This window comes from Centruroides vittatus, unplaced genomic scaffold (assembly GCF_030686945.1).
Source record: "Centruroides vittatus isolate TY-2023 unplaced genomic scaffold, ASM3068694v2 contig_393, whole genome shotgun sequence".
NCBI classification, from domain to species: Eukaryota; Metazoa; Arthropoda; class Arachnida; order Scorpiones; family Buthidae; genus Centruroides; species Centruroides vittatus.
In genome coordinates this window covers 1,618,637-1,633,441 of record NW_027122209.1, presented here as the reverse complement: position 1 = coordinate 1,633,441, position 14,805 = coordinate 1,618,637, and the positions used below count along the sequence as shown (strand labels likewise).

Below are 14,805 nucleotides of genomic sequence, written 5' to 3'. Positions count from 1 at the left end.
CGATTTTATCAAAAATATTTTTCCGATTGACAATAACAAGATCAATTTTATCTCATTAAAAAAAATGTTAATTACTTAAATACACTTTATAACAAAATTTGAGAAATCAAATACTGTATGTATTAAAAAAATAATAATAATAAATATATTATTGAATGAAAACCTAGAAAATATAGTATTAATATTTTAAATTAATTTTAAATATTGATTTATATACTGATGATAAAGCTTTGGCATCTACTGATGACAAACAAAAAAAAAAATAATAATAATAATGTAATCTAATCAAGTTAAATAGATAGATGTAAAATGAAAGTCATTAATCAAGATTAAGCTGTTAGTATGAATTTAAAAAAAAACCTTTTATAATAAATATTAAAAATGAAACATCAGCTTAACTAATAAAATGTAAACTTAAATAATAAATCCTACAGCAACATCAAGATTAAATGGCATATGCCATTGTTTGAGGATATTTCTGTACAGTATTGATCAATTCATATGGTTCACTTTCACCTGCACATATTTTATGAATTTTTGTAAAGAGTGGAAATAGATTTTCTAATCCCTGATGCTTTAAAACTGTCATTACAGTTTCGGCTGTTTGAGGACCTTGTAATTTCTGCCCCTGCAACAATTCTTCTTCTAATTCCTCAATTGTTTTACCGGAATTAACAAGTGCTTCTGCAACTTTTCTATTTCTTCCACCGTAACAACTAGTAACCAAATCTGCAACTCCACAACTTTCTAAAAAGGTACACAGTTTGGATGATGGATAAAAATATTTAATAAATCTAATCATTTCAAGAAGACCTAATCTAATTACGGCAGCTTTTGTATTTTCCCCACATTTTAGTCCGTCAGCAAATCCAACTCCACAAGCAACAATATTCTTAAGAGCGCCACATAATTCTACAGTAGGTACATCACTACACAAAGTTATATGAAAATATTCTGTATGAAAAAGTTTTTTCAACAATATTCCATTTTCTTCATTTGTGTAGCCAACTGTTGTTTCTGAAATCTGTTCAGCTGCAATTTCTTTTGCTAAATTGGCTCCCATTAAAACAGACATATTTATTCCAAGCATGTCTTTAATTAAGTCTGATATTAATTGAAGAGTCCCATCAGTCTTAACAGAAACTCCTTTTATAAGAGAAATACCAAAAGTTTGAGGTTTAACTTTTCCAATTAATGGTTTACAAGTTTCATAAATGTATTGATGTGGAACAACAAATACTAAAATATCAGATTCCACTGCAGCTTCTATAACATCAGGAACTGCTCTAATATTTTCAGGAAATTTGTAACCAGGCAAATATTTTATATTTTCTCTATCATTATTGATAATGTGGGATAATTTACGTCCATTTACAATTGATTCGTGTACATATAATTTCACAATATCATGAAAACAGCTATGTTGCAATACATTTTTACCAATAATTCGAACTACAGTAGAACCCCAGCTGCCTGAACCAATAACAGCAACATTCAGTTTCTGGTTATTCATCATTTCATCATTGTTGAGTCCAGTGCAGATCCTTTTTGCTTTCTTGTCCTTAATTTGAGAAATTAATAATATTTTTAAGTATTCTTAACATTGAGAATTCTTTATTTTTAAAAAACAAATCATTAAATAATTATCAACCCTTTCAGAATCATAATGAAGGCATATGGCATATTTATTACAAATTAATTACATGTAAATGTTAAACAATTCTGTTATAGTTACATTTGAGAAATATATGAAATTCTTAAAAATAATGAAAAATGAAAACATGAAAATGAAAATAATTTTGTCAGAAAAGAACTAACGATGCATTGATCTTATGCTATTCCATTAAAAAATATAAATTTATTTAAAAATCTAGAATTATGATAGTTTTTAATTCAAGTGATATCAAACTGGATTAAAATTCAATTAAAAACCAAACATTAACAACTGATATTTTAATGGTCATATCTTCAATATATATTTAAACATTAATGTTTCTAATAGCAGAAAAATATTCGGTACGTACAAACATCCATCATCTATTCTAATTTAATCTGTATTTGAAAACCATGCTGGTATAGGTATATTCAGATAGTTATTTCTGGTATTTTGTAGCAAAAACACAGATCAAATTGTGCATTTAACTACATAAATATCTTTACTGAAAACTTTTAGATAACTTTTAAAAACATAAGAGTATTATACAAATTTTGTAATATATCTTAATGTTAATTTAGAAATGAAGGAATAATTATTATTAGAGGTAGAAGGTAATTTTACAGAGTTATATAATTATTAAAAGTAATAATGAAAGAGTTGATAATTAATTATTAATATAGAAATGTTTCCAAAAAAATTATGGTAGATAAAAACAAATTCAAAGTATTTTACAAAGCACAAATCATTTTTCTTTTATTCAATTAATAAAACATATGACAGATATAAATTTCAAATTTTATACTGGAAATTTGAATGAAGAATATAAAAAATTAAAGTATTAGAGCCATTTTTGATGAAAGGAATCAAATTTGAAATGTTTCAATGACAAACCTTAATAAAAATTTCAATTCTTGGTTAATTAAATACTTCTGTTGTCTCCCATTGGATTAGTTTAGAGTTGGTTACTAATGTAAGGAGAAAAACATTTATTAGAGATAACAAAGTAATTGGAAATTATTTTACATAAAAAGGAAATTAGATTTGTGCATATTATAAAACACATTTAATTTTAAAAATGTACTAAAACATTCAGGAGAAGTGAACTACATTATTATGTCAATAAAATATATTAATATTTGTTATCATTTTTTAAGTTTAGTGTATAAAAATGTTAAGTTTATTTAAATGAAAATTATACATTAATTTGAAAAACATTATAAATTAATCAATATTATTACAATAAATATAAAAATCCCCATTAAACACTAAATTTAAAATACTAAAATAATTATTTTGTATAATTTATTTGTATGTGTTACTTGAGTTACTCATAATTCTACTTGAAGCATACAGGTAATTCCTCAACTATTTTTCTGATTACAGAAAAATTTCACTTATTCTTTTTTTATAAAGAAACTGTTCGTTGATAATTTAATTATTTCCACAAATTTTATTTAACTTTATAGAATAATGAAATTTAGAAGTATACATTTTTTTATATATTTAAAAATACCGTATTTTACGGACTATAAGACGCTACAGACTATAAGACGTACCTGAATTTTGGAGGCAATTTTTCGAAGAAAAAAGTGCGTTTTATAGTCCGTAAAATATGGTAAATATTTACATAATTTTAATGCATAGATATTAAACATTATACTAAACAAAAAAAACTTATAAAATATGTAACTCAATTCTGATATTCTCATATTACAATGAATATAGTAAAAAAATTAATTATATCAATACATTTAAAGCATATAATTTTTTAAATTAAAATAAAATAAAAATGGCAGGTACAGTCAATATAATTCATTACATAGGGATAAAACACTGTCTTTTGATGTTAAATACAGATATCCCTTATACAACACAGCATAACATAGTTTCACTCTAACATGATTTGAAAATTGGGAAAATTTCCTGTACAGTACAACACAATTAGGGAAATCCTTCATACAAAATTTCACAATTTTTAAGTGTAAACTTATTTGATATTTTTTTTATTCAAGTAAACAGTTGTGTTGTCTCAAACTTTCCCATGGATTTTACATTATTGAAATCTTCAATTTGTTTTGTGTCTTTCATTATGTTTACTTTAATGAAAACTGATAGGAAATCTAGGGCAAGGAAGAAAAAAATTGCACTATCAATTGAGTGTTGTCAGACTTTAGCCTTTAAGACTGTCACTGTGTTTTCTTTTTCTAGCTTAATCTTTGTATTTAGTAAAGTTCATTTAAACATTTTTGGGTAATTGTTTTATTAAACTATTTTTTAACTGTAGGTAAGTAATCATCCATAAAGATGACCAATAAAATTCAGTGGTATCTCAGTGTTCGAACAGTTCCCAACTCAGACGATTCAGTAGTCAAACATAAATTCTGAAAAAATAAATAAATAACAATCACTCAATAATTAACTGAACAAATGCAATCCTCTAGAACAAGGGTCATCAAACTATGGCCCATGGGTCAGATCCAGCCCGTGAGGTCAGTTCATCCGGCCCACCACTGCACTGTGCCACAAATGAGCTAAAATACAGTGGAATCTCACTTAACAAGCACCTTGCACAGCAAGTATTTCACATAATGACCAAAACAAATTGTAAAAATTTGCCTCGCTTAATGAGCAATGTTTTACATAACAAGTGATGAGGAGAGACGTCCCAAATTGTGCGCATGCAGCATGCTCCATCAGTCTGTGTTTAGCACTCCTTCCACTAGCATCTCAGTGTCATTTGTGATCACATATTTTTCCAAACTTGTGTTCACACATATTACTCATAAACATCAATAACCATAGTCCATTATATGATAAACATGCCAAACAATACGCCAAATTCTTGAGTCATTAAATTTAATGACAGATTCCAAATTAAATTTTAGAAATGTCTGAATTAAAAATTAACTATTAATAATTATTAAATTTAATATGAGATGGAAACATAACTGCCTACCTCTAGTCAAATTAATTAATTTCTAATATTTAATTATAGCCTTTACATAACCCAAGAATTTGGCATATTGTTTGGAGTGTTTATCAAACATATTAGCTGTGAGGTTTTTTTGTTTCTGCAAATCGAATTCTCATTCCAGGATGGTTCATTCCATGCTAGAAGAAAAGATGATGATGATTCACACTTCTTAACAGTGTATAATGTACAATTTTTTTTGAGTAAACATTATACATAAAACATTTGAGCATTTTTTTGGTGTGGAATACATTATCATATTTTACATTAATTTCTATGAGAAAAATTGTTTTGCTTAATGAGTGTTTCGCATTATGAGTAAGACTCTGGAACGAATTATGCTCATTAAGCGAGGTTCCATTGTATAACTACTTATATGGAAATATCATAAATTGTAGATAAACTTACTATGTAGAAAAATTAAAACAAGTGTAAGTAAAAATGCCAAAATTGGTCCAATCTGATTTTTGCATCTGACAATAATACAATATTTAGGAAAATCAGTAAAATAAAAAATTTGGCAACTTTTTGCAATATTGGATATCAAACACTTTTCGTGTAAGTACCTGCAATGAAGTTTCTAACAAAAGCAATTACAAGCTTGCTGCAGTGATCGTGTTTGTGTATTGGTAAATAAATATATTGGTTACCTTTATTTTTGTGTATTCAGTATATAGTCACTGATATATCTAATCAAGATCAACAAAAAAAGCTCAGAAGATGACAATACTTTGTAAAATGCCCTTGTTTAACTAAAATTAATATTAACATGTGATACAGTACTTTTAATTGCAATTGTTAGTTAATTATTGATTGGAAACTTAACCCTATGTTTTGCATTAGTCCTTTGTTTCATATAACATGGATTTCCATAGTTATGTTCCAAAAATGTGCCATGTTACCATGTGAAATGAGGGATACCTGTATTTTAATTAAAGCAATAAAACAAAACTTTCACAAAACCTACAAGTACATTCATCAATAACTTTCATATTATCATCCTCAAGTAAAATTAAATAAATAATAATATGGTAAATTGAAATATATAATTCAAAAATCGATATGTAAAATTACAATTTACAATATACAATGATGCCTCTTTGAATTTAATTCATTCCAGGAAGTCATTCAAACTCCAAATCATTTAAAGTCTGAATCAATTTTTCTCATTTCAAATAACAGAAAGTCAATTAATTCACTCCAGACCCTGAATTATACCCATTTTGATAAACTTAAAATATTGAATACACATCATTTAAGATAAAAATAACACAATTAAATGTCTTAATAATAAATTAAAACAAGAAAAACCATAAATTAAATACAAAAATACTGTATAATAAAATGAAAACTGCATTTATTAGTCACACACTGTGGACTTTCCTATCTTAACATAGATGTGTAATTTAACCATAACAGTTATTAAATTTCACACATTATAGATAGCGTGAGATTTTATCCTTTGTTTAAAGTTTTACTTTTAATCCCTTTACTTCACATTTTGTGAAGTAAAGAGATTAAAGACCTTACAACTTGAATAAAAACACATTGTAATGTTTTCAAATAAAATGCATATCAGGCATATTATGACTTTTGAATAGGTTATAATGCCATACAAACAGTAAAAACAACTGATGTGTTTGGGGAAGATGCTCCTAAACTTTGAACAGGTCAAATGTGGTTTAAAAGTTCTGTTTGGGAATTTTTGAATTAAAAGATACAAAATTTACAGAGCACCCAAAAGCTGTTGACAAGAAATTGTTAAAAATCAATTAACACACAATAGTATATATATAACCAAACACACCAAAAATAAAGTAAAAAAAGCACTGAAAACATACAAGCATAACTTGAGAACAGGAGATTACTTGGACACAACAGATTGTGTTTATGCTTTAAGCACATTTTTTCACCGCACGTGCAATTCAAACTCAAAGGCAAATTTTTCTCAAATGTTTCATTCAAACTCTGAAGGGTTCAAAGTACAAGGTACCACTATAAATGGAATTTAAATAAACTTCTTTAATGAGTGGAAAAACATGAAGCAGATGTATTATAAATTACTGAAAAGGTATGAAGGAGAAATACAGAAACAGTACATTTTAAGAAAAACACTCTTTTAAAATAACTTCAGGACAATAAAGTTATTGAATGTATTTGTATTGTTTTGTAAAAGTTTTGTGTTTTTATGTTTAATTGCTTCAATTAAAATTATTTAACATAAGAAAAAATGTTCCCTCTATATTTTACGAATTTTTAAAATATTCATATATTTGAACAAAAATTCTCAGATATAATCTTACATGATTCAAAAGAAAACTATTTAAATATTAACTTTATAATTCGTAATTTTTATTATATTTATTAGTTATATTTAAGTATATACATATTCATCAACTCTATTAATTTTATTATTTGTATTTTAATCCTTTGCTATAGGCATTATTTATCAAGACATTATTTATCAATTGTCTTGTGACATTATTTATTTATTCATTCCACATACAAAAGAAAAACTTTAAATAAGTTTTTCTAAATACAGTAGAATCTCATTTTAATGGGTTGCAGAACAGATTTCTCAGAATAATGGATTTTTCCCAGGTCCTGTCAAATCAATGTAATTTTACTTTTTTTTCAGCAGATCCATAACTTGGAATAACATATTTTTTTCTAGTCCCCTCAGTAATGTTCAAAATAACCACTCAGTCGGTTTAACGAAACACAAAGTTTATATTTACAGTAAAAATGTACAAAATAATACAAATTAGAGTCACAATTAGATATGCACAAACACTAATCCAACGACAACCGACTATTCCCGTACACGTTCGTCGAAAGAAACTCCTTACGACCTCCACAAACAGACTTGTAATTAACAGCACCTCCGAGTCCGGAACAAGTTCGTACTAAATCACTGGAGTTTACTTTCCCCCAGATTTCCGTAGCGTCCTACGAGAGAGACAGTTAGAACTTCAGTAACAACGATACTAATCCGATCCGATCCGACCTTCCCGATACGACTCAGCCGATCCCAATACGAACTCACGATACGAGCTGCTGTTCCCGCCGAAACTACTGCTTAAATAGTGTCCGGCGTTTGAAACGTCCACCAATCAAATTTGAATGTTCCCACAACGGCCGCCAACGGTCATTTCCCGCCAGCCAATCATCCGTCTGTCGTCGACTTGACACTCAACGGTTCTTCTAACGGTCGTTTCTAACGGCCGATCCTAACGGCTTTTCCGTTATGAAAGTTTGTTATAATAAACCAGGGCGGAAATCGCTCGCCTAGCGATTCCAAACCCTACACCCTCTATTGTAAAATTCATTTGTAATGTTTAGTTAATATTTGAGGGTTTCCAGGAATTTATAGAATTTGATAATGCACTTGTTATATATAAGATATTTACAATTAAAGAGCTGTACAAAGAGAATCAGCAGACTGATACAATTGAGGAGGAACTACTAGTAAACATTCTGATGCTGATCCAAGTGGTGCCAAAATTTAGCAACGCCACTGAGTCTTTCCAAGTCATAAAGACTTTTCTGACAAGTTTCAGCATAAAAAAACAGGTTGTATACGACATTGCTAATATCAAATGGTTGTTGTATTCAATAGGAAGAAAAGTGACATCAAAGCAAATCAAGATGGACAAGTTTTTTAACAAATCCTGAAGTCAAGTGAAGTGCTAATGAGAATATGTAATTTGTCTCATATCGTGCTTACAGTATGTAGTTTCCATCAGCTATGACATATACAAAATCTTGTAACATATCTATTCTTTATTCTATAGAAATACATCTCAAGAGACTCAGTAATTTCAAGTACAGGTATTTCTTATATATAGGAGGTTAAACAGCAGATATTTTCCTGGGTGTGCAGGAAATCAGTGGTTCATGATATAACACATTCTTGGAACAACAGATGAGTTTCAGTGGCCCAAGTGATCCATAAAAATGAGATTCTATTGTATTTGCATTCTACAGATAAAATAATTTTTTTTTGTTTTAAAAAGTAATTTTATGTTTAAATAAACATATTAAATAGAAATATAATAAACAACAATAAAAATAATTGTTTAATTAATATAATAATTACAATACAATATAATTTAAAATATAAAATAGAATGAAGTTTTTAATTAATAAAAAACAAAAAAAACAAAAATAGGACTGTTTTTATTATGATGAAAAAAAAAATTTGTAAAATAAGGTGTTCAGTATAAAATTTTTTTTCATTGAATATAGTTGAAAATCATTTTTTAAATCAAATTAATTGAAAAATTAATACAAAATTAAAATAAATATACAAAATGAATACAATGTTCAAGAAATTATTTCATAGTTTGTTGTCATACTGTTAATACATTTTCAGCATTTCTCTTTACTTGAAATCATGTAACAAAATCAAGTAGGAATAGCCATGTTACTTATACATATATTAAAGCAACATACATCCATATATATATATAAAATCAGAAAACTTTCAATCTCAACAATGTATTAACAGTATGACAACTATGAAATAATTTCATAAACATTCTATTCATTTTGTATATTTATTTTAATTTTATATTAATTTTTCAATTAATTTGCTGTTATTTACCCAATCTTCCAGTCTGAATACCAGTTTATTTAATACGTACTCACTTTTTGAACCTTTGTATTTGGTACTTTTTACTGTCCACAAAACAAATGTTTTCGGCCTCACTTGAGGTCTGCTTCAGGTTAAAAGAACAAAAGAACAAAAGAAAACTGGCTTCCCAATTATTTGAATTATATAATTATATATGAAGAATAATTCAAATAATTGGGAAGCCAGTTTTCTTTTGTTCTTTTAACCTGAAGCAGACCTCAAGTGAGGCCGAAAACATTTGTTTTGTGAACAGTAAAAAGTACCAAATACAAAGGTTCAAAAAGTGAGTACATATTTGCTGTTATATCAGATATACTGTAATTCTGAGCATATAATAAGTTTAAAGTTTGAAATTCAAATTATGTTCTTCCAAACATCTTACCAATGTTCAAAAGTATAACTGAAGAAGCCTAATTAGCTTAAGCAAAAATGCTTTTAATGTATTTTCTTATTAAAAAACAAATAATTCATTCAATTTTGTAACTGAAACACGACTTTTAATGCACTTGAAACCATATAAAATATTAATTTTTATGTTAAAATGTTTTCTATAACACTTACTATATTTTATAACAAAAACAAAATCATTTTAAAAAATTTTTTGTTTGTTTAAACAGCCAAGTATAAAACTTTGATTTATAAATTGAATAATTTGTCATCAACCTCTTCAATGTTCTTAAAATTCAAAATAATTTCATTGGAACATTCTTTACATCAAAATTTTGTATTTGATACTTTCTCAATCTTTGTTCTTTATTATGAGACAAATTAAAAAGTGATAATTGCTTGGTAACAAGATGAATTAATTACAAAATGAACTAAAATGTCTCTCATAAATAATCATCTTTTACTGAAGTATATTGTTTCATTCTGATTTCAAAATGAATCAGAAATTTTTCATGATTTCTAATTCATTTTGATGTTTTTTTTTTAAAATGAACAACAGTTAATTACAGAAATTGGGGAGCATCTGTCAGTGCTGTGTCTTCGATACTAATTTTTTTTCTATTTATAGGCTAGGTGTAATTCGTTAAACTTTTTAAATAATTACTCGAGAGAATTGTGTAACTTTTGTGTTGAGAAAGAAATTGTGGATGCCTGGCATATTCTGGCTAAATGTGAGCGTCTTAAAGTGTTACGTAAAGAAATCTTTGGTTGCGAAGTTCTTACCAGGGGGCGTGATTCCTCTACTATAAATCTAGCCTTGTTGCTGGTGCTGTTTGGGAGCATCTGTCAGTGCTGTGTCTTCGATACTAATTTTTTTTCTATTTATAGTTATAGGTAAGTCTTTACAATTATGGCGGTTAATCCGAAAAGAAAGTCGTTTTCACCGAGTTTAACGGAAGGAGAGACCAGCAGTAAAAAGAAATCTTTGAAGAGTCGCGAGGAGGAAGAATTTGCATATCTTCTGGAAGGAGAAAATTTTAACCTCGAAGAGGGTATGCGTGTTCTGTTGCGTTTACATTTTTCCATGAATTCTAAGGTTGATGAACTTATTTCAAGATTAAATTATGTATCGGAATGGTTAAAAAATTTGGATGAAGGTTTGGGTGACTTAGATACCAGATTAGAGATATTAGAAAAATTGGCTGATAAAAATTGTGGTTTAAGCGATCAAAGTAATGTTACGAGAAAGTTTAATGATATTACTCGAGAACTTGATTTTTTGGATAACCAACGTCGTATAAATAATGTTGTCATTTCCGGTCTAGAAGAGGTACGGGATGAATCATTTCTAGAAACGAAAGAGAAAATAGTTGAATTTGCTACGCGAGTCTTACAGATGCCCGACATTAAGATTGGTAGGGCAATGAGAGTGGGAAAGAAAAAGGCTAATTCCCCTAGATTAATTATTTGTACTTTTGTTGATTATTATGAAAAAATGAACTTTAAGAAACGAATTCTGGAATTAAAACCGGATGGTGTTTATGTAAATGATGACTTTTCTCCTAGATTGAGAAATATTAGATTTAAGCTTCGTGATTTCGGTAGACAGTCAAAACTTTCTGGAGCGCGAATGGTAAAAGTAGTTTATGATAAAATTATTATTGACGGAACGAAGTACTTTTACGATGTTGACTGTGACCAGGTTAAGCCTGTCTCATCCTAGCAATTGCCGGATAGGGGTACTTCCTTTTTAATTTGGAATTGTGCTGGTTTGTTTAATAAACCCGAGTTTTTTTGGAAGTATCTATTGCAGTACGATATTATATTTCTTTCTGAAACTTGGTATGGTTCTACTAATAGAAATTCGGAGGTAACTGATTGTTTGCAAGGTTATAATCTCTACTTTGGTAAGGCTTTTAAGTTACATACGAAAGGTCGTTATTGTGCAGGTTGGTTATTGGCAATAAGATCCTCTTTTCCCTGCGTTGTTATTTATCAAGATAACTTTCTAATACTTGTCAAATTTGGTGCCGAACTTGGTAATATTTTGGTATGTTTTGTTTATTTTAGGGAAAATGACTGGCAGTCTATTTTTGAAACTTTAATTGGTTTGATATTACATGACAAGAATGTAATGATTGCTGGTGATTTTAATGCTAGGATTGGATTGGGGAATATAATTTCTGACGCTTTTTGCAATTCTTTTGGTATTGTTTGTCCTTTGCATAGGAATTCGAAAGACTTGGTGATTGATTCTTTTGGTAGAAAGTTGCTTCATCTATGTGATGATTTGAATTTGATTATTGGTAATGGAAGATGTTTAGGTGATGAAGCGGGTGAATATTCTTTTATCTCTAGTCGTGGCTGTTCAGTTATTGATCTGGTCATAGTTTCTCCGTTAATTTGGAAAGATATTCTCTCTCTAACGATGGGTCAGTTTTTGGATTCCGACCATAACCCTTTGATTTTACGACTGGCCTGTGGCAATGATAGATCGGTTTCTTTAGAGAAGAGGCAGAGGATTAATAGATTGTTCTGGGATGAATCTAGAAAGGATGAATTAAGGTTGGCTTTGGAGGAAATATGTGTCTTGAATGGGTTTGATTCAATGGAAGACCTGAGTAATCTTCTTTTTAATTTGGCTTGTAAGTGTGGATTTAATATTAGGAGACATAAGAATTCTTTTTCGTGGTTCGATTCGGACTGTAGGATGTTAATTTGCGCTAGGAATAGAGCCTGGAGATCTTTTAGAAAGAGTAATGATTCTAATGATCGTTTGCGTTTTGTTATGTTACGAAGTTTGGCGAAGCGATTTTGCATTGCGAAAAAAAAATTATTTGCTGGAAAAATTCAAAATTGTTTCGGGAAAGATAATAGGCTTTTTTGGAATTATTTCCGACACGTTAAGCGGACTAAGTCTTGTAATTTCTGCTTTATATCTATTGATGATTGGTTTCATCACTTTTTTAATTTATTTGGTTCCCTGGACCCTTATTTTGTTGATTTTTCTATTTTTAATTATTGTAGGAATTGGTATGATGAACTTTTGGACCATGAACTTTGTGCAGGTGAGCTTAATGATGCTCTGAGGAGGTATAAGCCAAATAAAGCGCCAGGTTTTGACGGGATCCCGATGGAATTTTGGAATTTTGAGACTCTGAGACCACATATTTTGTGTCTTTTTTCAAAGATTTTTGATACTGGGATAATACCGGAGTCTTGGAAGACGAGTATTCTAATTCCGATTTTTAAGAATGGTAGGAAGGATGTTCCTGGTAATTATAGAGGTATATGGCTATCATCTTGTGTTTCGAAATTGTTTTGTATTATTTTGTATAGAAGACTGATTAGGTGGTTAGAAGTTAATAATATATTGCATGAGAATCAGGCAGGATTCCGAGCTAGTTATTCCACATTGGATAATATTTTTGTTTTGTACACGGTTATTCAGAAAACTTTTTTACGGAAACGGAGGAAGGTGTATGCTTTTTTTGTGGATTTATCTTCTGCGTTTGACAGAGTTTGTAGGAACTTGCTGTGGTCTAAGATGTTGCGTTATGGTTTCAGTTATAAATTTATATCTTTACTTGTTGCTTTGTATGAAAATTCCTCGTTTATGGTAAGAGATGGTGGGAACTGTTCGCCATTAATGTTTTCTAAGACTGGTGTTAAGCAGGGCTGTATTTTGAGTCCAATCTTGTTTGGTATTTTTTTGAACGATCTCTTTGGTTTTATTAATTCTTCTGGTGATGGTATAGAAATAGATGGTTTCCAAATTAAAATACTAGCTTATGCAGACGATATTGTAATTTTATCTGACTCTGTGATTGGACTTCAAAGATTGATTGATAAATTCGCAATTTATTTAGATGAAAATGGTTTGAAATTGAATTTGAATAAGTCCAAGATTGTTGTTTTTCGAAGAGGAGGTAAGAGTGCGAGGGCAGATAAATGGTGGTTTAAGGGTTCTCCAATTCAAGTTGTCTCTAATTACAAATATTTGGGTGTTACATTTTCGTCTAATGGTTTATTCCATACGCATTACACTAATAAGAGAACTCATGCCAGATTATTGATGAATAAAGTCATTCAGTTGGGGAGATCTGCCAAATTACGTAATCTGAGAGATTATTTACGTCTATTGAAAACTGTGGTATTGCCCTCTTTGTTATATGCTTCAGAGATTTGGGGTTTTAATCTGACTAATGGTGATGGTATACAGACTGAATTTATTAAAAACTTATTTTATTTACCTCGTTGTACACCAGGTTATTTAATTATGATGGAATGTGCTTTGACCCCTATAAAACTTATAATATTTAGTAGGATAAGAAATTGGATTAATAGAATTTCTAAGCTCGATGATCATCGTCTGAGTAAGGTTTGTCTGAAATTTATACTTAACAAAAAGTCTATAGATTGGACACGTTATCTTATTGATACATGCAATAATCATGGTATTAATTTTATTAATGATGATTTGGATCTAATGGACTGGTCTCTTCTCCTTGTAAACATTTTTGATAATTTTTTATATAATATAAATGAAAAAATAAGTAAAAGCGTATATAATTGTTGGTATAAGAATTTGAATGTTACGTTTTTTGATAATTCTTTATATAATCAAGATGTTTCCCTTAATATTTTGTGTTTATTTATACAGGCTAGGTGTAATTCGTTAAACTTTTTAAATAATTACTCGAGAGAATTGTGTAACTTTTGTGTTGAGAAAGAAATTGTGGATGCCTGGCATATTCTGGCTAAATGTGGGCGTCTTAAAGTGTTACGTAAAGAAATCTTTGGTTGCGAAGTTCTTACCAGGTTTTTTTTCCTTAAAATTTTATCGAAACCTTGTTATAAATTTAATGTATTTTGTTTTCTAAGAAAATCTGTTAAAATTTTGTTTTAGGGGGCGTGATTCCTCTACTATAAATCTAGCCTTGTTGTTAGTGCTGTTTGGGAGCATCTGTCAGTGCTGTGTCTTCGATACTAATTTTTTTTCTATTTATAGGTAAGCAATTTGCCATTTTGGTTTCTATTTTTTGGTATTTTGTATTATATTGACAGATGCTCCCGATCTTTAAACTTTATTTAATTACTGTATTTGATTTTGTAAATTTTATATAATTTATTTTACAACTGAATTGTTATTTA

The 14,805-nt window shown here is 28.9% G+C and overlaps 2 protein-coding genes and 1 long non-coding RNA gene across 5 annotated transcripts in view; 1 reads left to right on the top strand and 2 right to left on the bottom strand.

Annotated features, from left to right (window-relative positions):
• LOC136976092 (S-adenosylmethionine synthase-like) overlaps nucleotides 1-14,805 on the bottom strand; it is a 274,541-nt gene that overhangs the window by 198,125 nt on the left and 61,611 nt on the right. The gene's annotated exons all lie outside the window — the stretch shown is intronic.
• Nucleotides 1-14,805, bottom strand: part of LOC136976091 (glycerol-3-phosphate dehydrogenase [NAD(+)], cytoplasmic-like) — a 71,553-nt gene that overhangs the window by 46,883 nt on the left and 9,865 nt on the right. The window contains exons 3-4 of one of the 3 annotated variants that reach the window (XM_067271304.1): nucleotides 2,549-2,622; nucleotides 324-1,561 (exon numbers count right to left, since the gene is read on the bottom strand). The exons of 1 other annotated variant lie outside the window; for it this stretch is intronic. In XM_067271304.1, the coding sequence (XP_067127405.1) occupies nucleotides 446-1,516 (1,071 nt within the window). In that variant the 5' untranslated portion in view covers nucleotides 1,517-1,561; nucleotides 2,549-2,622 and the 3' untranslated portion in view covers nucleotides 324-445. Of the gene's footprint in view, nucleotides 1-323; nucleotides 1,562-2,548; nucleotides 2,623-14,805 lie in introns of those variants that run through there. One more of the 3 variants, XM_067271303.1, reaches the window with a different exon arrangement.
• On the top strand, nucleotides 10,546-14,624 carry LOC136976097 (uncharacterized). Its single transcript, XR_010880875.1, has 3 exons — nucleotides 10,546-10,703; nucleotides 14,315-14,472; nucleotides 14,561-14,624. It is a non-coding gene; the product is annotated as an uncharacterized lncRNA (long non-coding RNA).